The 24424-nt window shown below is 49.8% G+C and overlaps 1 protein-coding gene across 3 annotated transcripts in view; it reads left to right on the top strand.

The window, feature by feature from the left end:
• Positions 1–24424, top strand: part of AK8 (adenylate kinase 8) — a 127344-nt gene that overhangs the window by 18378 nt on the left and 84542 nt on the right. For all 3 annotated transcript variants that reach the window (XM_041727223.1, XM_041727222.1, XM_041727224.1), the window contains one exon: positions 6017–6085. In XM_041727223.1, the coding sequence (XP_041583157.1) occupies positions 6017–6085 (69 nt within the window). The remainder of the gene's footprint in view (positions 1–6016; positions 6086–24424) is intronic.

Below are 24424 nucleotides of genomic sequence, written 5' to 3'. Positions count from 1 at the left end.
TAGCTGCAGTGTCATTCACTCATTTCAGTTCTGTTTACAAAGTAAATCAGCTGTGGCCCAGTGGACCCAAGTGCCCAATTGCCAGGGTCACCATTTTCTTTAACATACAAAGAAAAGAACTTGTGCCCTTGTCCTGCTTCCATCTGTATACAGGGATAGAGGGCTCTCCAGGGTCACAGAGGATTTCTGGGATTGCCCAAGTCCGGTGGGTGGTTTCCGTCAGCTCCAGCCATGCTTTCTCCAACCTAGTTGCTCCATGTCCTGGAGGCCACACTGAGACCAAGTGCTCAGTGCTGGAGCCCTCCGACTGTCTCCTGTTCCTTGTCAGCCACTCAAGGTGGCGGTGTGACAGGCCTTGCAGAAGGTTTGGGGTCGTGGAGGCTCTGCCTGCCACCCAGGATAGGGACACAGAAGCCCAAGGACCATTCTCCCTGTAAAGCTTATTGGCCTTTCCCACTGCAGAGTCTCTTCTGGGCCACCTCCCTCTGTGGGCCTGTCGTGTGGCACATGGTCAGGGGTGTGTTCTTCCTTCATCACCTAGTCTCCCCTTCTCTCCCTCTTCCTGTCTCCTGTCACCTATTGCAGACCCTGCCAGGGCCCTGCCTTTCAGAACTGTGAGAATGCCTGCCATCCACACCTGCTCTGACGATCCTGGGAGCAGTAGGAACTTTGAAATGAGAGTTGTCTTTAAGGATTCTCTGACCCATTCTTGAGTGAGCTCAAGTCCCAAGTACTGGCTTCCCACCACCACCAGCAGCACCTGTAGGAGGATGAGGCCAGATTGGGCAGACCAGGAGTCTCAACTCTTCCCCTCCTGTCTCTGCTCCAGGTGGAAGTTCATACTGTAGATAAAAATGCCCTCTGGCTCTTACACAAGTGTCACCCAAGGTGACACAGGACAGTAGGGGCCCTGAGAGTAGGGCCTGGTGATGGGACCCATGCCAGCTTGTGTCATCCCACTAAGGAAGCCCAGGTGTGAGAAGTGAAGTAAGGTGCCCCAGAGGGCAGAGCCACGGTTTGACCTGCCACCATACCTGGTGACTTACAAACAGCAACAAACCAGTGTGTCATTTAATGGAGGGCAGCACCTCTGAGGTTGGCAGATCAGTTCTTCTGCCCCAGGGCTCTGGACATTGGGAGCTGGATGGAGAAGAAATGTCCAAACAGGAGCCAGCGCAGCCAATTCTGCCCTTGATGAGACAAAAACAGGGAGATGAGGGGCCAGGGGCCTGCATCTGATCTGGGCCTTCTCTGTGACCAGCAGGGGCTTCACTGAACTTGATCGGTTTGTCCCTGATTCTCCCCACAAAGCCAGGCCTTGCGGGGCTGGGATGGGAGAGCATGGCAGAGCTCTGGGAGGAGGGAGCCTGATTCCTACAAAGACAGTTTGGCAGGACTCTGAGAGGCACCCCCTGGAAGCCCTGCTGCTGACGTGACACATCAAAGCTGGCATTGAGACAGCGCCAAGGCGGGGAGCGGCAGGGGGCACCCGGGAGGGGCTGTGCTCAAAGTCATGGGCCTGTCCCCCGCCGGGCACACCCCGGCGGGTGCTGTACCCCACCTGGACCTGTCTCCTTTCAACCTGTGTTCTTTGACTGGCTTGCATCCCCCTACCTCCTCCTCCGCAACCCCTCCACCTGCCCCAGTACCTGTTTGAATGCTGCCTCCTGCATGGGTGTTGTCAGGGACAGGAGACAAATCTTGAAGGGAAACAGGCCAAGGGATGGAAGCTGGCTCTGCCTGAGGTTGGCAGGGGACAGGAGGGGACAGGAAAGGGCTACTCCCTGTTGACCCTTTCCTTGCCAACCAGGGGAAGTCTCCTAGGATTGCTGGGAAGATATGAATGGAGCAGAAAGGCACTGTCCCCAACAACCTCTCCCATGCGGGGTAGGGCACTCGGGTGCTTGAGTTTGCTTTTAAGGCAGTGGTTCTCCAGGTGTGGTCCCTGGACCAGCAGCCTCAGCATCCCTGAAAACTTGTTGGAAATGCAGCTTCTCGGCATTTCCCCAGACCTGCCAAATCAGAAACCCTGGCATGGAGCCTGTGAGCTGTGCTTTCCACAAGCTTTCTGGGTGTGTGTGTTCAGGTGAGGGAGTAACTGGCTTGCTTAAGCAAGAAGTTAGCAAGATGGGGGAGAGGGCAGATGTAAGGACGTAGGTGTCTTGGGAGATCCTGAAGCCAGGGACTGCATGCTGGCTGGCCTCCTCTCGTCTCTCCAGCCTTTTCTTGCTCTACCTGTCATGCTTTCATTCATTCTTTCTCTCTCTTCTGCTCATTATTGCTCTTGACTTTTGCTGTCCTTTTGGTAGAAACCATAGTGGCCCCAAGAACTTTCAAGTGGACACATTACAGATCTGGTTCTCATCAGAGGCATACCCTCCCTCATCCTCTTGCCATCTGTTGTCTTCCTCTTCCAATTCCACATCCTTGGAAAAGCCATTCTGAGGCAGAGACACCTAGTTTCCCTTTCCCTTTGTGCTGGCTTCGGTGGTTTGCACTCTCCTCGTGCCTGCAAAGTGCTTGCTGCAGCTCTAGCCTCTCAGCTTTGGATCCACTGGAAGGCAAGGACTCCTGCTTTCCACTGACTGTACCTATGTCCTGGACCGGACTGATGCCTCTTGGCTGGGATTGGGTTATGGGCAACCACAGTGGCCAAGGGTGGGACATACAGATCAGCTTGGACCAGTCAGGGCCCTCCTCTATATCTGAGGGCGGACTTGACCCCCATGGAAACCATACACGCTGAAAGGCAAGGGGGTGGCTCCTCAAAGACCTTTGGGGGACAGTGTGATACTGGAGGTGGCTGTTTGGATGTAGGATAAAAGATAAAAGGAAAAACTACAATATTGTTACTCATTTCTACTGGTGAGGTATGTTAACCCTAAAGAGGTGAAGACTTGTCCAAGGTTGCCCAGATGGCTGGAGCTGCAGCAGCCATTATGTAGCCAAGAGCAGGGAGCCTGACACAAATGGAGCCAGCCCAGGGCAAGAGCTGGGGATATGAGCCCTGATGCTGAGCATGAGTCTGTGTTCAATGTAGGAAATGCTGTTCCAGGAAACCCCCACCCAGCAGTGCTTGGAATTTATTTTGACTTCCCACATCCTTTATCAGAGATATAAGTGGGAGCTGGGAGAGATGTTGGTCCCTGGTTGTGTACTATAGGGAGAGGCGACACAGATACATTAGTGGACCCCTTGGTCAGAGCTGCTTCCTTGTCCAGACCATGCTGAGGAAGGAGTGTGCAGGGTATACTAAGGGTACTTGACCATCAGCCCTGGTGCTGAGCCCTTGCTGGGAGCTCATCATGCATATCATCTCATTTCATCCTCAGGACAACTATTTGAAATACATTGTCTTTGTCTCATTTATAAATGAGGAAACTGAGGCTCAGAGCATTGAAGGCATTTGTCCAATGCCACTCAGTGGGTGGCCAGGGCCCAAATCATGAGTGTCTGAGTCCCTGACCAATCCAGTGGCCTCTGAAGGGCCTCCTTGGGAATATTCTTTTTCTTTTTATTTCTTTTTATTTTTTTAAAGATTTCATTTACTTATTCATGAGAGACATACGCAGAGAGGCAAAGACACAGGCAGAGGGAGAAGCAGGCTCCATACAGGGAGCCCGATGCAAGACTTGATCCCAGGACTCCAGGATCATGCCCTGGACCGAAGGCAGGCACTAAACCACTGAGCCACCCAGGTGTCCCTCTTTTTCTTTTTTTTAAAAAATGTAGCTTCTTTACCATTTTTTCCCAAAGATTTATCTGTTTATTTGAGAGAGAAAGCATGAGCAAGTGTGCAGGGAGTACAGGGAGGGGGAGGGGAGGGGAGAGAAACTCCAAGCAGACTTCCTGCTGAGTGCAGAGCCCAACATGGGGCTTGATCTCATGACCCTGAAATCATGACCTCAGCCAAAATCTAGGGTCCAACGCTTAATCAACTGAACCCAGGGGCTCCTCCCTGGGAACATTCTTTACCCACTCAGCCCATCCCCCTCCTGAGACCAGAGATAACCTCTGCAATCACACTCTCTCAGGGCTTTGGAGCCTTTAGCTCCCTCTCCCTCCAGCTCCTATCCCTGCCCTGTGAGCCAGTTACCTGGAATGTCGTGTCCCCAAGGGCATCCTTCACTGCCAAACATCATCTGCCCAAACACAGCCTGCTTTGTCCAGGAACCCAGTCAAATAGCTTAAGGAGGAGGAGCTGAGCACCCACCCCCAGCTTCTCTCAGCCTGCCCCAGTACCCTGTTCCCTCCTTCTGAATTGCTCTGTGGGGGAAATGACCTAAGCCCATTCACTGAGCACAGAGAAATGTTAATTGGGGGTCAAAATATGGCAAACATCCACAGTTAGAAGCGGTTGGGCACTGTCTATTCCCCACACTCTCGCTGCCATGACATAACAAACATGAGGCATGGACACATTCTGCTATGTGCACCATTTCTGAGCCAGCCTGGACAGTGTGTAGCGTGTTTGAGAGGCTCTGTGGTGTGCCAGCTGTCTCTCTAGGTGCTCCAACAGCACTCCAGGCAGACATGACAGCATTCCTGAGGCAAGATCTGGTCTCTCCAAACCCTCACAAATACTGGCTCTAGGATGAAAGATCCAAATGTATCTCCAGTGTCACTAAAATATCACCAGGGCCACATTTAGCCCTAAGGATACTTCAGGAAATTGCCCTCCTCCCCAAGCCTACATGGTCCCACTCCAGGATCCTCAGCTTGGGGGAAAGAAGTGTAAGATAGATTTCATGCTGCCCAGAGCACACCCAAGGACCCTCACCTGCACCTGGCAGGAGCCCCGCCCCTCCTGGGAGCCGGTTCAGCCCTGACATAGCTCTGGATGTGCTGTCTGGGGCTGGCCTGGGAGTCTGCTTTGGCCAAGTGTTTGGGGTTCTAGTGATCTTGGGTCAAGGGGACACTTGGGAGTGGGTTTTCCAGGTATCGGCTCCAAAGCATTCAAGGTTTTGCTAGACAAACCAGACTTGGTTGTGAAAATTGGGATGTTGATTCTGGTTGTGAAAATTGAGATGTTCAGAAGAGAGACAGAAGGTGGGCCATCCTTGACTTCCTACCTGTGCACCTCCCCTCCCTCCCCACCTGCCTTTGCTGGTCCCAGGGAGTGTGGAGTGCTTAAGAGGTAGGGCTCTGGCTGCCCTGCATGGGTTCAAGGTCTGCTTCTGCTCTTTCCTGGTTGTATGACCCAGGGGAGGGGCTTAAGCTCTCAGAGACTCAGCTTCCCCATCTGTAAAGAGGTGATAAAAATAGTACAGATAATGTAGCTGGGCACAGTGCCCAAGTCAAAGGGTATAATCCACAGCTCATTATTACTATTTGTTGAATGTATTCAGGAACATAAAGTGTCATGAACTCATCAGCTGGTAAGGCCATCCTATATCCTTGGCACTGACTTGGGGCTGGGGCAGAGGTGTGCTGGTCAACATTTAACAACCAGCTCTCTGGGGAGGAAAAAGCCTGTCTTGGCAGCGTTTGCCCATTTCCATGGTATAAATACTCCCACCGTGGCTGACTTCAAGCTACCACGTGAGGTCTCTGAGCGCAGAGTTGGGAAGAGATGGGCACCACAGCCCCTTTTCATACACTCTCTAGGGTACAAAGATACTAAGACTGGTCCCTTTCCCACAGGAACATTGGCTTAGCCTGGGGAGGGCCAGGGAGGGCTGCCTGCAGGCAGTGGCACTTGGGCCAAGGCTCTGAGGGAGCCTGGAGTCACTCAGCTGGGTGGGGGGAGCATCTGGGCAGGGAAGATTGGTGTGCACATGTGGTGTGGAGCTGTCAAAATGGTGGTTGGTGTAAAATAAAACTCAGGGTAGGAGTGGAAGCTGCAAGGCGGGCTTTACTGAGGCCACTAGATCATCAGTCAGGGATGGGGGAACCTCCATGTTGACACAGCCAGCTCCTCAGTGCTCAGCTGAGCCCACTGCCCTTCCAGTTACATGTCCTTTTCAGCTCAGAATGTGAGTTGGGACCCTCATTTTGCGTGTCATCTTTCCTTTAGAAAATGTCCAACACACTGCTTGTCAGACTGATTCAGGAACGCCTGAGGGAAGAGGACTGCATCAGGCGGGTAAGACACCCCGTGTGCAGCAGCTTGAGGACTCCTGGGGGGGGGGTGCTCTGTTATCACACAGAGGGAGGGTGAGGGATGTGGGATCAGGTCCTGGCATAGAGATGACCAAAGGCCTTCAGAGAAGGGTAAAACAGACAAACCAGATCTCGGTGAAGTTCTGTCTGTGGACATGGGTTTCGCCTTGGTTGGAGCCAAATAACCTGGTGAATCTGGGGTGTCCATCAGGGATCCTAGGACAGAGCTGGCTTGTCTCAAGGGGTCACATGAGAGCCTTAAGGAAAGGACAGTTCTGGAAGTGGGGGGTAAGTACTGCCAAAGCACCTGAGACCAGCCCCACAGGGAACCGGACACTCCTGGACCTGGAGGAGCAGAGAGAGAGCTGATGGGTACCCCAAACTCTTTCCTGCCATCCTTTGATCTCCTGCCAGCACCACCTTTGGCCAGACCCAGTGAAGCCAGAGGGCAGTGTGTCCAGGTGAAGCAGTCCATTTGTGGAAGTCGGCCTTCTGGGGCATGGAAGGGGATGGAGAGAGTGGAGAGGATCTGGAGGGAAAAAGCAGGCAACAGAAACAGTGGATGCCAGGGGAAGGCTTTACAGCCTGACTCCTTGGATGCTCAGAGGAACTCCATTGGGCAAGCACCGTGACTCCTCGATTTTACAGATGAGGAAATGGAGGGTTCGCTCTGTGATCTCCAAATATCTTCTCCTAGTCCATGGCTCACCTTAGTATCCTCATATTAGTGGCTTTCACAGGGCAAATGGTTTTAATTTTAATGAAGTCCCATTTATCAATGATTTGAACACTTTTAAAGTATTCCATTTTAACTTATCTCTCGTGTTTTTAACTATATCTCTGTGTAGCTTTTTTAAAGCAGTGATCCAGTGATGGCAGTATACAGACTCACCTTTTCTCAGTCTATTTAGAGTCACTTCTGTGCCATCTGGAGCATGGTGTCCAACATAGTCCCCTCCCCTCTTTGAGTTTGTGACCACTCTGTGTGTTCCACGTGTGTACACTGGAGACCCTGGCCGGAGCCTTAGCAGTTTACTCTCAGTCATCAAACCTATTTTAAAGAACTCAAGAGGAGAACTACCTGTCCGATCTATCCAAGCATTTCCATTTCTGACACTCTCCATTCATTCCCAATGCTACACGTGGCCCCTTCTGCCTGGAAAACTCTGAGCATCTCTGCTGGCAGTGAACCCTTATGGTTTCCTTTCAGCTGAGAATGTCTTTATTGCCTCCATCCTTGAAGGATATTTGTCCCTGGATCCAGAATTCTAGATCCTCAGCTCGTTCTTCTCACACCTCACAGTGTCCCACTTCCTTCTGGCCCGCGTGGTGTCTGGTGGAAGGGCAGCTGCCCAGACTCCCACCCAGTAGTGCGTCCCTTTCCCTCACCCCCCCCCCCCAACCCCAAGGCTTTCTCCAAGACTGTTCTCCTGGCTCCTGGTTTCCAGCAGATTAATCACCATATGTCTGGCATGCATTTCTTTGGATTTATTCTTTTGAGGGTTTGTTAAGTTCCTTGAATTTACAAGTTTAAATTTTTCTCCAAACTTGGGCAGTTTTCAGCCATTATCTCCTCAAATAGTTTCTGCACCATCCTCTCCCCCATCTCCTGAGGCTCCAGGGCCATGAGCACCAGGCCTGTGGTACGCCCATGGTCGCTGAGTCCCCATCCTCTGTTTCCTTCCCCTCTGCCATGGTTTGGATAATGTGGGTTGAAGCATCTTGAGGCCCACTGAGGCCTGCCTTCCCTTGTCTCTGTTCTCCTGTTGGGCCCATTGGTGAGCTTTTAATTTGGATGGCCATGTTTCTCAGTTTTCAAAATTCATTTGGTTCTTCTTGCTGTCTTCTGTTTCTGAGACTTTCTTTTTGTCCATTCATTACTTGTTTGAGCTCTGTTGTTATTATTATGTTTTAATACCAGCTACTTCAGTAGGGCACCTGGGTGGCTCGGTTGATTAAACATTTGACTTTTGATCTCAGCTCAGGTCTTGATCTCAGGGTCTTGAGTTCAAGCCCCACATGGAGCTCCACACTGGGCATGGAGCCTGATTTATTTATTTTTTTTAAACATTTTTTTTTAAAGATTTTATTTATTCATTGATGAGAGACACACACACACACACAGAGGTAGAGACACAGGCAGAGGGAGAAGCAGGTTCTATGCAGGGAGCCCAATGTGGGACTCGATCCTGGGACTCCAGGATCATGCCACGGGTCGAAGGCAGGTGCTAAACCACTGAGCCACCCAGGGATCCCCTGGAGCCTGTTTTAAAACCCCAGCTGCTTCAGAGTCTTTGGTAACTCTCACAACCGAGTCACACCAGTGGTGATGTCTTTTCCCCATGAGTTGAGGTTTTCCTGGCTGTCCTTGTGTTACATGATTTATTTCATTTTATTTTATTTTATTTTATTTTATTTTATTTTATTTTATTTTATTTTATTTATTTTTTACATGATTTTATATCCCGGACATTTTTCATATTGTTGTGAGACTCCAGCTGTTATTTAAATCCTATGGTAGATGTTGGTATTTTTGTCTTCACAGACGATTTGGGCTCAGGCCACAGGTGCCAGCCACCTTCTCTGTGCTGTGGTTCCCATCTTGCTTTGTTGTGATTCCCATCTTACTCCTGTCTTCCCAGCCTTTGCAAGTGCTGTGCAGCGCTCTGCAGCTCTGTGCCATGTATACCACTCAGCAGGGCCTAGGTAGTGGTCTGTGCTGTATTTCATCTTGCCATGTCTTTAGAATGCTGCCTGGCATCAGACCCTTGTCCATACAACTTGAGGGGAAGCCCACAAGTCCATAAACACTTTCACTTGGTTGCTTGCCTGCACTGCTCTCTCTTCCATTTCCGTGGGAGCTTCCAGTTTGTCAGTGTTGCTCCTTTTGATCCTCTGGCCAGAAAGCTGGTACTTTATTTGTCCCACTCTGCCACAGGCTTCCTGTGACTGCCTCTGCAACTGGGGCCAAGTGGCAGGAGGGTGGAGAGAGGAAAAATGAATGAGGCTTGGCTCCCTTCTCTGCTGACTGCAGGGTTGCAGGCACCTATGGCCACCCTGTGTCACTGCTGCAGCAGCACAATTACCTGGAGGCTGAGGTACAAGAAAGTGGCAAAGAAAAACTCATGGAAATCTCCCCCACTGTCCTGAGTGTCAGGAGCCTCCTCTCCTGCTGCACAAGCCAGATGACAGGGTGCCTCTTGGGCCTCTCTCGGTCTCTACCTGCCACCTAATGCTGGGTCTCAAGGCTGCCTGAAGACCAGGCCAGGAGAGCTGGTTCGGTGGTATTTTGAATTCTGGTCTTCTTTCCCAATTCACCTTAGTAGACTACTGTCTATTTTTCTGATTCCTCACATAGCTGCCCTGCGTGTGCTGTCCATGCATCAGAGCTGCTTTTGGTGGGCGTGAGAGGGCAGGCTGTGCAGACTTCATCCTGCCCAGAACCACAGCTTGTATGCTTGCGCTGTTCTAACATTCACAAGTGTGTACACACACACACACACTCTCCGTCTCTCTCTTGCTTCAAAATTCACTGAGAGGTCCAAATCTGGGAAGATCCCCATGTATCTTTCCAGAGTGCTGGAAGTAGAGTAGTGATTCTCACAGGCTTGGTCTGCATGGTCCTCAGCCCTGTGAGTAAATCATGGTACAGCTACAGCTAAGCTGCAGTCTGGGTTTCAAAGTCTGGTCTAAACAGTGTGTTTTCCTTCAACCTCAGGATGTTCAATATGCTGATGGTCTCTCACCATCCAGGCCAGGCCAGGGCCCAAAATTCAGAGGCCATTCTAAATTAGGAGTAGCAAATGTTCTCTGTAAAGGCCAGATGGTAACTGTTCTGGGCTTTGTGGGCCATGTGGTCTCCTGTTGCAACTACTCAACTCTGATGTAATGTGAAAGCAGCCACCCATGATACATAGATGAAAGGACATGGTTTGTTCCAATAAAACTTTATTGGTCTTGAGCTTACCATCTGCAGCTGGAGACAGCCTTGCATGACCAAAGCAGGGCCAGCTGTGAGAAGGGCCATGAGGGCCGCTAACTGGGCCAGGAGAGTCAGGTTGTTCCAGAAGCCTCCAGAGATGGGGCCAAGGTGGTCTGCAGAGGGTCTGTCTTAGGCAGAGGGGTTGGCAGGCAGAATGAGGCATGAGCTCCCCTCCATACTCAGTTCAACCAAGCTCTAATCAACTCTTCTTAAAACTGACCTATCGGGATCCCTGGGTGGCGCAGTGGTTTGGCGCTTGCCTTTGGCCCAGGGCGCGATCCTGGAGACCCGGGATCGAATCCCACGTCGGGCTCCCGGTGCATGGAGCCTGCTTCTCCCTCTGCCTATGTCTCTGCCTCTCTCTCTCTCTCTCTCTCTGTGACTATCATAAATAAATAAAAAATTAAAAAAAAAAATTTAAAACTGACCTATCAATCGATCACCCTTTTGAAGATTTCCTCTCTTTTATCTGGGAGATGCAGGTACAGTCATTTGTCAGGAATAAAGAGGGAGGGGAGAGCCTCCTAAGTGACTGGAAACAGGCCTGCACTTTCCCATACAAAACGCTCTATGCCTTAATCCATAATTGATTATGAATTTGCCAAGTCAAATTAAACTCTTGCATTGCAGATCACTAGGCTGAAAGCATTCGGGTCTGCTTCTCTTCTCTTTGCTAAGATGCTTCTCTACTGTTTAGAGCAGTGCTGGTCCCATTTGGCCAAATATTGGGTGTTCCTCCTTTGGAATGAGCTTACCCAAGTCGCCCAGACTGGAACCTGCCAGCTGGATGGGGGCTGCATTTAAAAGCAGAACCAGGAGGCACCTGGCTGGCTCAATCAGTACAGCATGTGACTTTTGAACTTGGGATCATGAGTTTGAGCCTCATGTTGGGTATAGAGATTACTTAAAAATAAAATCTTAAAAAAAAAAAAAAAAAAGTGGAGCCAGGCAGGCACAGCCTTGCTTGCTAATTCAAATTCAGTATGCTGAAGAGCTCCTGGAACTGGGGCTGTCGGCTCAGTTCGTTGTGGCTCTAAACACAGTAACTCTTCAGTTCCTGCCCCGGGAATCTTACTTGCCCTGAGGATTATGAGGATTATTGCCCTGGGCCAAGCTACCATCCCAGTGGGGGTGGCTCCATGGTCCATCTTGGTGTCACCAAAGGCAGCAGGATCTCCCCAAGCCCTAGTTCAGATTTCCTTGTAAGACACAATGCCAAACCATCTCATGATCCAGGTGCTCGAGCCAGAACTGCTGTGTCCTGGCTGTTCTGCTCATAGGTCAAATGTTGGCTTTTGCTGGCTGCCTTGGTACAGGAGAGGCCCAGAACCCCAACCCAGCTGACCACAGGAACAAGAAAGGTGCTGAGTCCAGCAGGCATGTGCGCGAACCCAGTTTCTAGACTCAGACCCTTCTCTTGGTTTCAAGCCAGGCTTTACCCATCTTTACATAACCCAGCCTTAAGACATACAGAACAGTGTTATTTTGTGTAAGTGATTTTTATAAATTATTGCATTTTCTGTGTGTAAGCATTTAGCCTGGAATTCAGAGGTGTGGAATCATGGGGTTGGGTCATTGGGTACATTCCACAGGGGAGAGAAACTGCCTTGAACTCATGCATCAGAGATCCAGGCACTGGATCCAGATACCGGATCTAGCTGGACTGGGCTAGTTTGTTAATGTAATTTTTTTTAAATCTCTGTAAGTCACTAAGTCATAATTTCTGGGATTAAGATGGTGGTTCTCTGATTTCAGCTAGACATCCCAACCTTGCCATTGGTGACCTAGAATAGTCTCTGAAATGTGCATTTAACTACTATGGACCTTCTTGAGTTTATCTAAAAGTTTGGTCCACTCAGCCTCTCTGCCCAGTGTACCTGTGGTGTGGACAGAGACCAGGTGTCCCTGGTCCTTGCCAACAGGTACCACCATCAAGATGGTAATAATAGGGGCACCTGGGTGGCTTAGTTAGTAAAGCATTTGCCTTCAGCTCAGGTCATCATCCTAGGGTCCTGGAATTGAGCCCCGCATTGGGCTCCCTGCTTCTCCCTCTCCCTCTGCCTCTCCCCCTGCTCGTACTCTCTCTCTCTGTCAAATAAATAAGTATAAATCTTTAAAAAAAGATGGTAGGGGATCCCTGGGTGGCACAGCGGTTTGGCGCCTGCCTTTGGCCCAGGGCGCGATCCTGGAGACCCGGGATCGAATCCCACATCGGGCTCCCGGTGCATGGAGCCTGCTTCTTCCTCCGCCTGTGTCTCTGCCTCTCTCTCTCTCTGTGACTATCATAAATAAATAAATAAATAATTAAAAAAAAAACAAAAATAAAAAAAGATGGTAATAATATTTATTAGTGTTAATTCGTTATATAGTAAATGATATTACTAGTTATACTGTAATACTATATGACTACATTATAATTAATACTCTTGGTTGATTTAATACTATATATTTAGTATTTATAATGAGATTAGTGACCATTTCATTATTACTGTGTTGATGATGGTGGTTAGATATTGTCTGGACTCCAAGGACTTGGGGCACCTGGCCTGGCATCTTGTCCACTGCACAGTGGACCAAGGGGGCAGGGTGCGGGCTGCATTCTCATCCAGAGGCTTGACAGAGGAGGGAATCTGCTTCCTTGCTCATTCAGGCTGTTGGCATAATCCCCTTCTGTGCTGTGGACCCAGGGCCCTGTGCATTGGGGCTATAGTCATTATACCATTGATGGGGACCACTGATGGGTACATAGAGCAGAGGGCCACATCCGAGGCCTCATTCATCTTGACAGTAGCCCAGTGGAGGAGGTACTGCCCTCACTGTGTTTAGGGATGCAGAATCTGAGACTTTCAGAGGTTGTGTGTCCTGCTCAAGGTCCCACAGTCAGTCCCCAGAACAGAAATGTGAATGTGAAGTCGTGCTTTTGGCAGCTCTGTTCTTGTCTCACCAATGCATACTGTGTTCCTCCAGGGAGTACTTCTCTTCAAGAGGCCTCGGTTCCCTGTCTGTAAAAGGACAGGCTTGGCTTCAGCTTTGAAGCCCCTTCTGGCCTTACATTCTGATTCTGATCTTGTCCAAGCCATTGTTACCTGCAGAGCAAAGAAATATCTCCTTTAATTTGTTTTAAATTTCTTCTGAGCTTCAAGGGGCATCCAGTACCTTTTTCATCTCTTCCCGGTGGAGACAGGATTTCAAGAGCAAGAGGTGAGGTTCCTAATTATGTGCTTTGGTTGTTCAGAAACAAAACAAACCCTCATCCAAAATAAACAGGCTTTCTTGCTTTTAGGGAGAAAAATGACACATATGCATATTCATTTATATGGTAATTATTATTATTTAGCTACACAGGGACTAGAATTGGTAATTTAGAGCACAAAAAGGAAGCGGGGAATAGCGTTCAGGGAAAAGTAATGCAATCATAACCCATCAGGATTCTGTAGTTAATGTCGGAGTTTTTTTTTCTTCTCTTTTCCTTTTTTTTTTTTTTTTTTTTTTGGTCTAATGCAATCTCTTTGAAGAATTTCTTTGAAGTGACCATCAAATGCGTTAGAGAAAGAGAAATTAGCGCTTTGTATTGGGATGATGAAAAGGAGGTGTTCTCTACCTGTCAGAGACCCATGGCCTTTCTTTAGGGACAGCCAAGGTCTTGAAGTCCAAAAGCTCTCCAGACCACGTCTCTAAGGGCAGAGGGAAGCTAAGAAGTGAGGCAGCGGTGAGTTCAGGAAATTAGAAAGGAAAAGGCTCTAGTGTTAGAGAGATGCTAAGTCTTACTTCTCTGGAGTCACATTTGCTCTCACAGTTTGGATTACTGAGGTCCATTTCCTTCCTCCAGCCCTGATCCATCCTTGCAGCCATCCTGCTTTCTTGCTGGCCCCTTCTTCCTATTGCCACCTTGGGAATTGCTTAAAATAAAATGAATAACTTTATTTCTTGACCACAATACATTCATATGGTTCAGCGTTCAAGAGGTGCCCAATACCCCTCACCCGCCTGCCTCCCCAGCCACCTGCCCCCTTCCAGGAGGCAACTAATGTTAACACTCCCTTGTAAGAATACCTCTCAGAAAAATGTTTATATTTTGTGCCTACAGAAGTGTTTGTGTTTTTCAAACAAATATAACAGTGCCCTCCACTGCCAAGAAACTTCACTGTTTCCCACACTTCTTGGTGTCCATCCTTAAAGCTCTGGAGGCCTGGGCCTGCCTGCTGCGCAGCACCATCCCTCTGTCCCCTTGTGCCCACTGCCCTTCACACCTGCTCTGGTGTCACCTGTGAGGTGCTTCTCAGGACCTCTGCACACTGCAGGGGAAGGACTCACAGTGGTTTTCCACCCCTGGTGCCCACACTTTGTGTCTGCCTCTCTCCCCAAGTGAGCACAGAACCAACAGAAGAGGGCAGAGGTGAGGACAGGTCACTCCTATTGTGATGTTACACTACCTTGACTCCAGACATTGAGTGGACTGGAGAGAGAGTCTCCTTACTGGCGTGACAAGTAAGCTGCCATATGGGAGAGGCCCGAGTGGGCAGCCTCCAGCCAGCGAGAAACCAGAGCCCTCAGTCATGCAGCAGCACAGAAGAGGCTTCTGCCAACAGCCTGAATAAGCAAAGAAGCAGATTCCCTCCTCTGTCAAGCCTCCAGATGAGAATGCAGCCCACACACTGCCCCCTTGGTTTCTGTCCTCTGAGACCTCGGCAGAGAACCCAGATAAACAGTGCTCAGACTTCCACTCCACAGAAACTGAGATAATAAATGTGCTATTTAAGCTACAAAGACTGTTAATTTGTTACACAGCAATAGATAACTGATAAACACATTCTCTTCTCACTGCCTGAGACCCCCATTCCACAGCGAGGCAGTTGCTCCTCATTCCTTAGTCCCAGGATAGAGTCCCTCCCTCAAGGAGGCCTCTGAGCTCACTGAGCCGCAGGGTGGTGGATGCCCTGTTACACGTCTTCGTGACCTCTTGTTCTCCTGTTCCTCTGGACCCTCACAGTGACAATCTGGGAGGAGGGATCCCATCTGTCCCAATCAGTGTAGGACCCCCAGCTCCTCACGTGGTGCCTGGCACAGATGCCAGGCTCAGGAAATATTTATGACATTTATGAATGAGAGAACAGCATTTTGATGATTCCCCAGTCTGTACCACCAGGGCGATGAAATCCTATCCATCCATTCGTTATTGGCCCAAGGAGGAGAAGGTGCTTAAAATATAATGTGACTATGCAATCGAGTCCAAACATCCAAACTATGATTTCGACAACAGAAGCATGTTTGTCCTAAGACTTCTCTGGGGAAAATATTGTGATTGTTGCCCTGGCATGGCTTTATGTAACCTGTGGAGACCTGTTTAGTGACTTTCCTCATCACATCTTAAAATTGTTAAATTGTTTTCTTTTTTTAAAATGTTTTGTTAATTTTATTTATTTTTAAAAGATTTTATTTATTCATGAGAGACAGAGAGAGAGAGAGACAGAAAGAAAGAGAGAGAGAGAGAGAGAGAGAGAGGCAGAGACACAGGCAGAGGGAGAAGCAGACTCCATGCAGGAAGCCTGATGTGGGACTTGATCCCGGGACTCCAGGATCACACCCCGGGCCAAAGGCAGATGCTCAGCCACTGACCCACCCAAACATCCCAATCTTAAAATTGTTTTCCATTGTCAGTGCTTTCAAGGTCCCCCTTTGGTTTCAGTCCCCCACAGCTTGACAGGTTCAAGGATAGCTTTTGTGCCCTGAGACCCCAGGGTTTAAGGTTTTGCGAACCATCTTCCAATTTGATCATGGTGCCTTGTGCCAAGACTTCCTGTGTCCTCTCTCATCATTTCTTTAATCAACTGTAACAAGGACCAGCCACCCGGACACTGGGTTTTAAAATATTAAATGAAGGCATATCGTAAAAGTGACCGTGCCTTGTGAAGGAATTCTAACTCATCTTACATCAGTTTTTTTTAAATATCGTCTTTAGAAATCATCCTACCTAAAACCTTTTACAGAAGGAGAAACTGAGGCCCAGATGGAAGAAGAGACTTCACTAAAGTCAGAGGACCAGCAGCCAGGACAGCAGGGCACTGTGGCCACTGCCCCACTGAGGTTCTTCCAGGCCCAGGTTTGGCCGGGGTCTCTGTCCTGTCATGCCAGGCCCTTTGACAGAGGCACTTTTGTGTCACCAGAACCAGACTAAGTTGGAATGTCATGGGCCAGAAAATATCCAGCTAAGAGAAAAAGAAGAAATGTTTGATATATGGTCACCTTTGTACCCCAGCTGTGTGGTGGAGAAGGAAAGCCTTGTACCCAATTACCATGGCCTGTCAGACGGTGGGAGTTTATCACCCAGGAAAAGGCAGAGGCCCCTGTGTATCAGGGATATGATTTATAGGCTCCGCAGATGGCTTGTGTCCACCTCTGCTGGCTGGAGATGTCCCTGGCATGTCTGGGCTGGTGGGCAGCAGCTAGGAAGAAGACAGCAGGGACCCAGTGCGAAGAGCTTCCCAGGCCTTGGCACATTCTGTGTGGGGCTCCATGTAGCCGCAGGCAGGCTGCGTGCACTCCAGGGTCCACGGGGCTGGCTGGCTTTCCCTATTTAATGAGATCATACAAGCAAGTGCACAGCACTGCACCTGACTCTGAGGTCCACTTAGGCAGGGTGAAGACACTTTCCCATGTAAGTTGAGCAGGTGAAAACAGATTGTGTATGGGCAGTGGAGACCCGTGTACTTCTGGGGTCAGTGCATGACCCGCTGGCACAGCATGCCATCGGAGTCATTACTCGAGTGAGTTCTGTAGCGTCCACACAGCCTGCATGGATGAGAATTAGCAGCCTTTTAAATGTAGGGCCCAAGGGAACAAACCAATGAAATTTAAAAAGCAGCTGGAGTCTGTCTCTGCTTCTGTCCATGTGCCTTGGTGTTTCTTTGATTCTGTGATCTTCCACTTGGGATGGAGTTCTAGCGGTCTGGAGGTGAGGACGAGCTCGGAAGGTGGCAGAGCATGAGGCCAAGCAGAAGCCAAGCACACAGAGCCCGCTCCCCTTGAGGGCTTCTTTGGGTTGTTGGGCAGGGATATCTATGAGCGAGGCAGGAACTGGCCCCCTTGGTGCTCAGCTGGCTATCAGTGCTCTCCTCAACCGTGTTCTGTGTCCCAGCATCCCAAACCACGATGCTTGGAGCCCCGCCCAAGGGGAACCTAAGGGGGCACCACCCCTGTCTGCACCCAGGTCTCTGAGTTCTTGTCAGCTCTGCCCAATCTCCAGCAGTCAGTTAGGTCTTCCTAGAGCCCCCACCAAATGCCTGGAGTGGAAACCAGAACCTGTCCGCCAAGATGTGTAGTTAGCCACATAGGATGTAAACAGGCATCGGCATCAGTGAGCTCAAAAAATATCACCTTGCCCCCCAACTCACCAGGCTTGTGGTCTTGCTGTAGTAGGAGGTAGGAGGAATAAAAAACGAAGTCCGAGCATAGGCAGCAGAATCAATCCATCAAGGTAAAGATACAAATGACTGTTAGCTAGCACTTAGGGGCACATGGTAGGTTCCAGACCTGGTGCCAAGCTCTGGGGCATTTTATGATGGGAGCCACACAACTGTCCCATGAAGGTGTCAACTAAGACTTATGGGCACCTACTGTGTGCCAAGACCCATTTGCAGTCATGTTGGGGATGAACCGGAACAAGGGAAGCAGTGCCCCCTTTCATGGGCATGTGGCTTAGTGCTGCAGGTTGGGGGCTGAGTGCTGCAGGTGGGGGTGGGTGTCAGTGCTGCAGGTGGGAGGTCAGTGCTGCAGGTGGGGGACTGGATGCTATAGATGGAGGGTCATTCCTGCAGGTGGGGGATCAGTGCTGCAGGTGGGGGGGGGTCAGTGCTCCAGGTGGAGGGCCTATGCTACCACCCTCCCTCTGGCCACAAAGGAGGTTGCAGTGTCAGAAACCTTCCCTGTGGATCCAAAAGTGGGTGTGCATTACCTAAAGGAAAACAGACCTTCCAGAAGTCCATCACATTCAAAGTATCTGGCTGCACATCATCTCCCTCCCTGGGCTAAAGAAAGAGTGTCATAATCAGAAGCCAGACTTCAGTCTGGCAAATGCTGACCACACTCAAGTTCTCAGTCAAGGAGAAGGTCTGTGGCACTTGCTGCAAGAGGGTCCAGCACTGGGTGGGGTGGGGGATGTGCACTGCACACAAAATGCAAAATGATACTTTGTGTTGCCAGGATGACCTTTTTTTTTTTTTTTTTTTAGCTCATTTACTGTACTGGAGGCTCTCGGTTATTTGGTGAGAGAGGAGGGAATGTTACAACAGGTTTTCAACCAGAACCTGAAGTTTAAAATGTACTTGGCAGGTTTCTGGAGTCTTTTCCTTTGTCCCCTTTTTAGGCACAGATTTATACTTCCCTGCCTGTAACGGGAATCAGTATTTATAGTGGAAATGCTGGCAGAGCCAAGGAGCTTGAGTCTGGGCCACAGAACCACCAGCTGTTTGTTTTATTTCTCTTCGCAGCGCCATCGGGCTGGCATTCATCACCCACCTTTCATCCTCTGACGGGAGGAACACAGGATTTTCTTACCATTGTTTTGACACTCTCAGGTTTATGGATGTCATGCACATCCTCTGAGGAGCACGGTTTTATTGATCAACAGCTCTGCGGAGGCCCGGGGCTGTGTGTTCCTCTAACACAGACACAGTTAGGATTGCAGGGCGTTGGAGGGGCGGTCTGGCCTCCACTCAGCAAACTTAAGGCATGCATCAGGTGAGGCAGGGCTTGGAGGGAGCTGGTGAGTACACCCTCAGGGATCCCTCATCTGAGGGTGTTTCTGGCCCCTCGCCTGAGGCTGTGGCTGGTTGGTTGGCCGGTTGGTATGATGTGGGGCCTGTGTGGCCCAGCTGTGTGCACGCAGAGCAGCAGCACCGGGTGCTCTGTGGGCGGCAGGTGCATATGACTATCCGTCTCGCTGTAGTCGGGAGGAAAACCAGGTGATGGAATGCAGCACTGAGGCTGATGTTTGAGCAGCCATAACTTTGGAACCGGTAGAGAGTATTGAGAAGCCTGGTGACGCTGGAAACAGGGCTGAACTTGGAGCCACCAGCATGTTGCCTGGGGTGGGTTCCTCCCGTTCAGAGGTGGAACAGAGACCTGCTTCCTGAGAGCTGGAAATTCTGGCCAGGGGGGCAGAGGAGATGGTGGCAGCTCTTTATGCCCTCATTCCTAAGCTCTTAACTGCTTGGTTCCTCAGGGAGCTGCCCACTATGAGCAGCATGCTGTGTGCCGGAGGCTGGAACACACGCTGAGCACCTCCACTTCCCTGGCACCCTCACCTGCCAGACACGGTGCTAGCTGTTCATGTGCATTGTCGCGCCCAGCCCCAAACGCCAGCAAGGGCAAGCACTCGCAGCTATGCCTGTTTTGCAGACAGCAAGTAGTCACACAGCTGGTGGGTGGGGGTCCCGGGGTCCCCATCTGGCTTAATAGCATCAATCAGTAGGATTTGAAAGACATGTGGAAAGTCACATGGGTGGTTTTTAGCTATAATCCGTAACATATTCACTACCTCCAACTTTGATTATTAACAGACTACCTATAACATTAGCTGTACATCAGAATATTAGAATACAAGAGCAAGTATGTGTTTCTGTGGTATGCCTTTTATTTACTGAGACTTGGGGGCACTCACTACTATTGAGCCTGGTGAAAATTCTCATTCTCTGTAGACATAAAAGATGTTCTCACATTTTCCCTTGCACCAGTTGGTTAGGTTGGGCTTTTCCTGGAGTGGCTGAAGGGGGTCTAATCTCTGGAAGTAGAAGATTGTGGCCAGAGATGAGAGGAAGATGTGAGCAGTGGTCCCAGCCTCCTGGCGATGTCCCTAGGGCAGTGGGCCGAGGGAGAAGGCCCTGTTGACTGGGAGAGAAGGAATAAGTAAGGGTGGGAGGGTACTTTCTCGAGGAAGTGACCCAATACATGGGGGGCAGAAGGACAGAGGAGGCTGCACCCACTGGGAATGGGGTGGGAATCTGGAGGGACAGCTGCTCTTTGTGGAGGTGTGGCCCATTGTTGCCCAGGGCACTGCCTGCCTTTTGGGACCTGGCGTCACAGCTTCGTAAAGTCACTCCTCTCGTGGATTCTGCCTTCCTAAGTCTTGTGGAAATGTGGCTGCCCTAACATCCCGATTGCTGGTAGGGGAGAGAAAGTAGTGTGTGTGTGTGTGTGTGTGTGTGTGTGTGTGTGTGTGTGTATGAAGCACCTCCTTGGGGCCAGGTATTTGACGATCACGCTTATTATCAATGATCTCATGCGGTCATTTCAGTGATTTTCTCATGGGTGGTCTTACTGTTCCCACTGCACAGACAAAGGCAGTGAGACTCGGGGTGGGGTCAGTGGTTACAGCCAAGATTTGGACCCAGCCACAGTGCCTGCCATCTATGGCCAGTGCTTTCCCTGCCCGGGGCCCAGATGGGCAGCGTGGGGGCCCCAGGGTGAGGGGAGAGCTCCAGTTTGAGGGGAGACAGGAACGAGGGCTGGCTGCCTTGGTTTGGGGCTGTGCCTGGCTCAGTGGACCTGACGGAGGGAGGAGTGAGGTCTGAAGAGCCACTTGGGGTCTGTGGACGGGGGACACTGTGGCCTCTGAGGACGAGGCCAGGTGCTCAGCCAGCATCGGTCCCCAAACTCGGATGCAGCACTTGGCCCGTGGGCCATACTTGGGAATTCCTCAGCGAGGGGTCATTTTATTATTATTTTTTTTTTTTTTTTTGAGGGGTCATTTTAATAGTCGATCAGACTAGGCTTCTTGTCAGCCCCTCCCTCAGACTGTTCCTGCTGCCCCGAGGGGGTCCCCCCCTTCTTTCCCTGATTTCAGGGAAGAATTGTGTAGGAGAAGCAAGCTGCATAGTGGGAAGGAAATGATGTCACAGTGTTTGAAGAGCATCAGAGGCAGGCCTGTTGCTCATCCTATTGTTGCCTGTTTCTCCTGCATGATTATTAATAATGTGCCAGTCACTCTTGAAATGTATTGGTTAGGCCATGAATCTTAACAGTTCCTTGCTTATTAGTCACCTGGTCCATTCCTCTTGATTCACAGAGAACATTCAGCACCTTGCCCAGGTCAAGGGGCCAGGTGGAAAGGAGCTGAGTGAGGCAGACTTGGGGCGGTGGGTGACAGTTCACCCCCGAGGTGCAGGCACTGACCTGTCAATATGGAAGCACAGTGTACCACACAGGGTGGTGGATAAACACCCCAACGAATTAATATCCAGATAGATGGGGGGGGGGTGAATGAATGGATGGATCTTACCCAGCTGTAACAACATGATGACTATTTACCCACCTGCTGGACTCTGACTGGCCCCTGTGGCTCCTGCTCATTTCCAGAGAAGCAAGCTGCCCAGACAATGGCAAATGGCCCTGAGCACTCTGGAGCAGGTCCACTGTAGCTGAGGCCACTCACCAGACCCCCTCGTTCTAATCCAAACTTGTCTTCTCCAGGTCCTCTTTAATTGGAAAGCTCTCCTCAGTTCCTATCTGGAATGCCAGTTATTCCTCTTTCCAAGAGACTGCCTTTCTAAATGAATCCTTTATATTAAGTTCTGCAAACTTGGGCTGCCCTGCTGGCTTGGTCAGTAGAGCGTGCAACTCTTGATCTTGGGGTCATGGGTTCAAGCTCCACGTTGGGTGTAGAGATTACTTAACAATAAAATCTTTAAGAAAGGAATGCTTGGGTGGCTGTCAGTTGAGCATCTGACTCTTGATTTAGGCTCAGGTCGTAATCTCTGGGTCATGAGATTGAACCTCACATGAGGTTCCATGCTCAGTGGGGAGTCTACTTGAGATTCTTTCTCTCTCCCTCTGCCTCTTCCCTGACTCGAGCTCTCATGTGCCCTCTCTCTCTCTTCCAAATAAATAAGTAAATAAAACCTATAAAAATATTTTTTAAAAGTTCTATAAACTTAAATAGGATTCCTTCTTGCAAGTAGGTAGAGAAAAAGAGCCTAGTTCATCTTTCTCAAAATTATGATACAACTAGCCACTTCTTTGTTGCTTGTTTTGTGGGTGTTTCCATAGGGTCCTTTTTTTTTAAAATTATTTATTCATGGGAGACACAAAGGGAGAGGCAGAAACATAGGCAGAGGGAGAAGCAGGCTTCCTGCAGGGAGCCTGATATGGGACTTGATCCCAGGACCCCAGGATCACGCCCTGAGCCTGATGCTCAACCACTGAGCCACCCAAGTGCCCCTGACTTAGGGTTCTTATTTAAATACCCCAACAGGTATGGGCTAGACTGTGGTTATTGCCCTACTTTTCAGGTAAGGAGAACAAGGCCAGGGGCTTTGAGGTGACCAGTTGGAAGTTACCCAATTGGTGATGGCACAGCAGATTCCAAAGCCCCTGCCTTTCAGCAGCAGATAATCTGACACCCTAAAGGGCAAGTCCTATTTCTGAAGAGGTGGGAGCACACCACAGACATGCTATGAAATGTTAGGGAGGAATGTTGTTGGATTCCCCATGTCATTCATTTCCAACCAGAACCACTGTGTCTGAACCTGAGAATGAAACATTACCCCAGGAAGTGTGTTGTCTCCGCAGGGGGCTATCTTGATGTCATCCCAGCCTTGGAGATGGGACAGGATTGGTCCATCTGTGGACAGAACAGGGTGGTCTTCAGACTGGGTTTTCCTTTGCAGAGCAGTTTCGGGGGGGGGGGCACCAATGACATTTGACGTGAATTTGACTTGAAAATATATCTGTATATTTTTAGCTATTCGGGAACATTCATATCTATGTGTGCCAAATTTTAACAGTTAAAAGCTTGCTAGGCTTTTAACCTGCAAACCTAGGAATACCGACTGTCCTGGATCTGCATGTGTGTATGGAGTGCCACACTTGTGTCGCTGATGAGCAAGAGTGGGGCTCAGCACAGTTGGTTTTTGAGAGGAGTCACTCAGCGTGCTCAGCCTGTTCTGAGCATGTGCATTACTGCCAGGGTGTGCGCAAAAGGCCAAGTAGAGCCCAGGGCACACCCTGTTGGTGGCAGAGCCCGTGCTTAGGAGCAAGTTAAGAAACAGCCCCTTCCCATCATGGCCCTGGCCTGATCCTATTTACTGATTCAAGACTTCTTGCCTTGCCAGAATTTATAGCCATTAACTTCCTCTCAACCAAAACTGCAGTTTCTCCTTGAAAGTAGAGTCCATTCTGCAACTGGGTAGTGACATAGCACCTCTATAAATGCAAGAGCTCTGGGAAGGATGATCTTTTTTGAGTGCTAAGCCTGGTGATTCCAGCCCCTGAAAGGCAGGGGCTTTGGAATCTGCTGGAATCCAGCAGTGCTAAGGATTCTGCTATACTCATATACTTGAGTGTGGTCAGGAATCCCAGCAGGTGTTACATATTGTTTGAGTTTAGTTAAACTTTGAAATAAAAATTCTTGTTGGTCATCTTTCAGATGAGTTGGATACGAAGGCATCCTAAGATTATATGGCAGGCTACGGTGTCCAGGGCTTGTATAAGCCAAAGGAACTGATACTGGGGCAATCTGATGTCAACTTTTGGGTATATATTAAAAGAGTCTCCTTGTTCTCACAGATCACCTTTACAACACATCAGTTTGCCAAATCGACCTTTTCAGTTGCATTTCTTTCTGACTGGTAATCTCTCTCTTCTTTTTTCCTTTCTTTTATATGTTGGGAAATCACAGAGCACTTCATTAGAAAGAAGAGAGATGGCTGGTGGGTCTGGGTGCGTCTCATGATACTTCCCCTGGTTCAGACTTGAGCTGAGTGGATCTGATTCACCAAGTCCAAATCTTCAGCTTCAGATCACCCCCTCAGGACTGTGAGCAATCAGGATTCAGCTCCAGGGAATGTCTGCTGTGGAGCCTCCCGCATCTGCAGTTGGAGCTGGGAGCCAGGGAAGGGGCATCCCAGGGGAAGCACCCCCCACTCTGGTCTTCAGAAGAGAGGGGAGGAGACCAGGGGCAATGCATCAGAAAGGCAGAGGACCCAGAGGGCAAGAGTTTTACTGCGTGAAGCTGCTAATTGTGCTTTAATAATAGTCAGGAGGGCAGGAAAGGCCAGTGTTCACACAGAGCAGGACAGCCCGCTCCACGTCGGGCCGTGCTCTTCTGGGCCTCGCCAAGTTCCCTAGGCTGGCTGGCTGCGTTCTTTCCCTTTTTTTCATCTGTGACATCTGCTCGGTGCTTGTCCCTCCTGTGATCCCGTACCCCTCACAGCTGTGCAGAACTCCAGCTCTGCCCTGGTGCGTGGAGTGCCCTGAGCATACGGCCTTTTTGATGTGTGATAAAACAGAACCAAGCCACGGGGGTATGGCAAGCGAAGGCATCAGAATATCAATTAACCTGCTCTG

Source organism: Vulpes lagopus, chromosome 12 (assembly GCF_018345385.1).
Source record: "Vulpes lagopus strain Blue_001 chromosome 12, ASM1834538v1, whole genome shotgun sequence".
NCBI lineage: Eukaryota > Metazoa > Chordata > Mammalia > Carnivora > Canidae > Vulpes > Vulpes lagopus.
The sequence above is the reverse complement of the archived record's forward strand: the minus strand, read 5'-3'. Positions and strand labels throughout refer to the sequence as shown.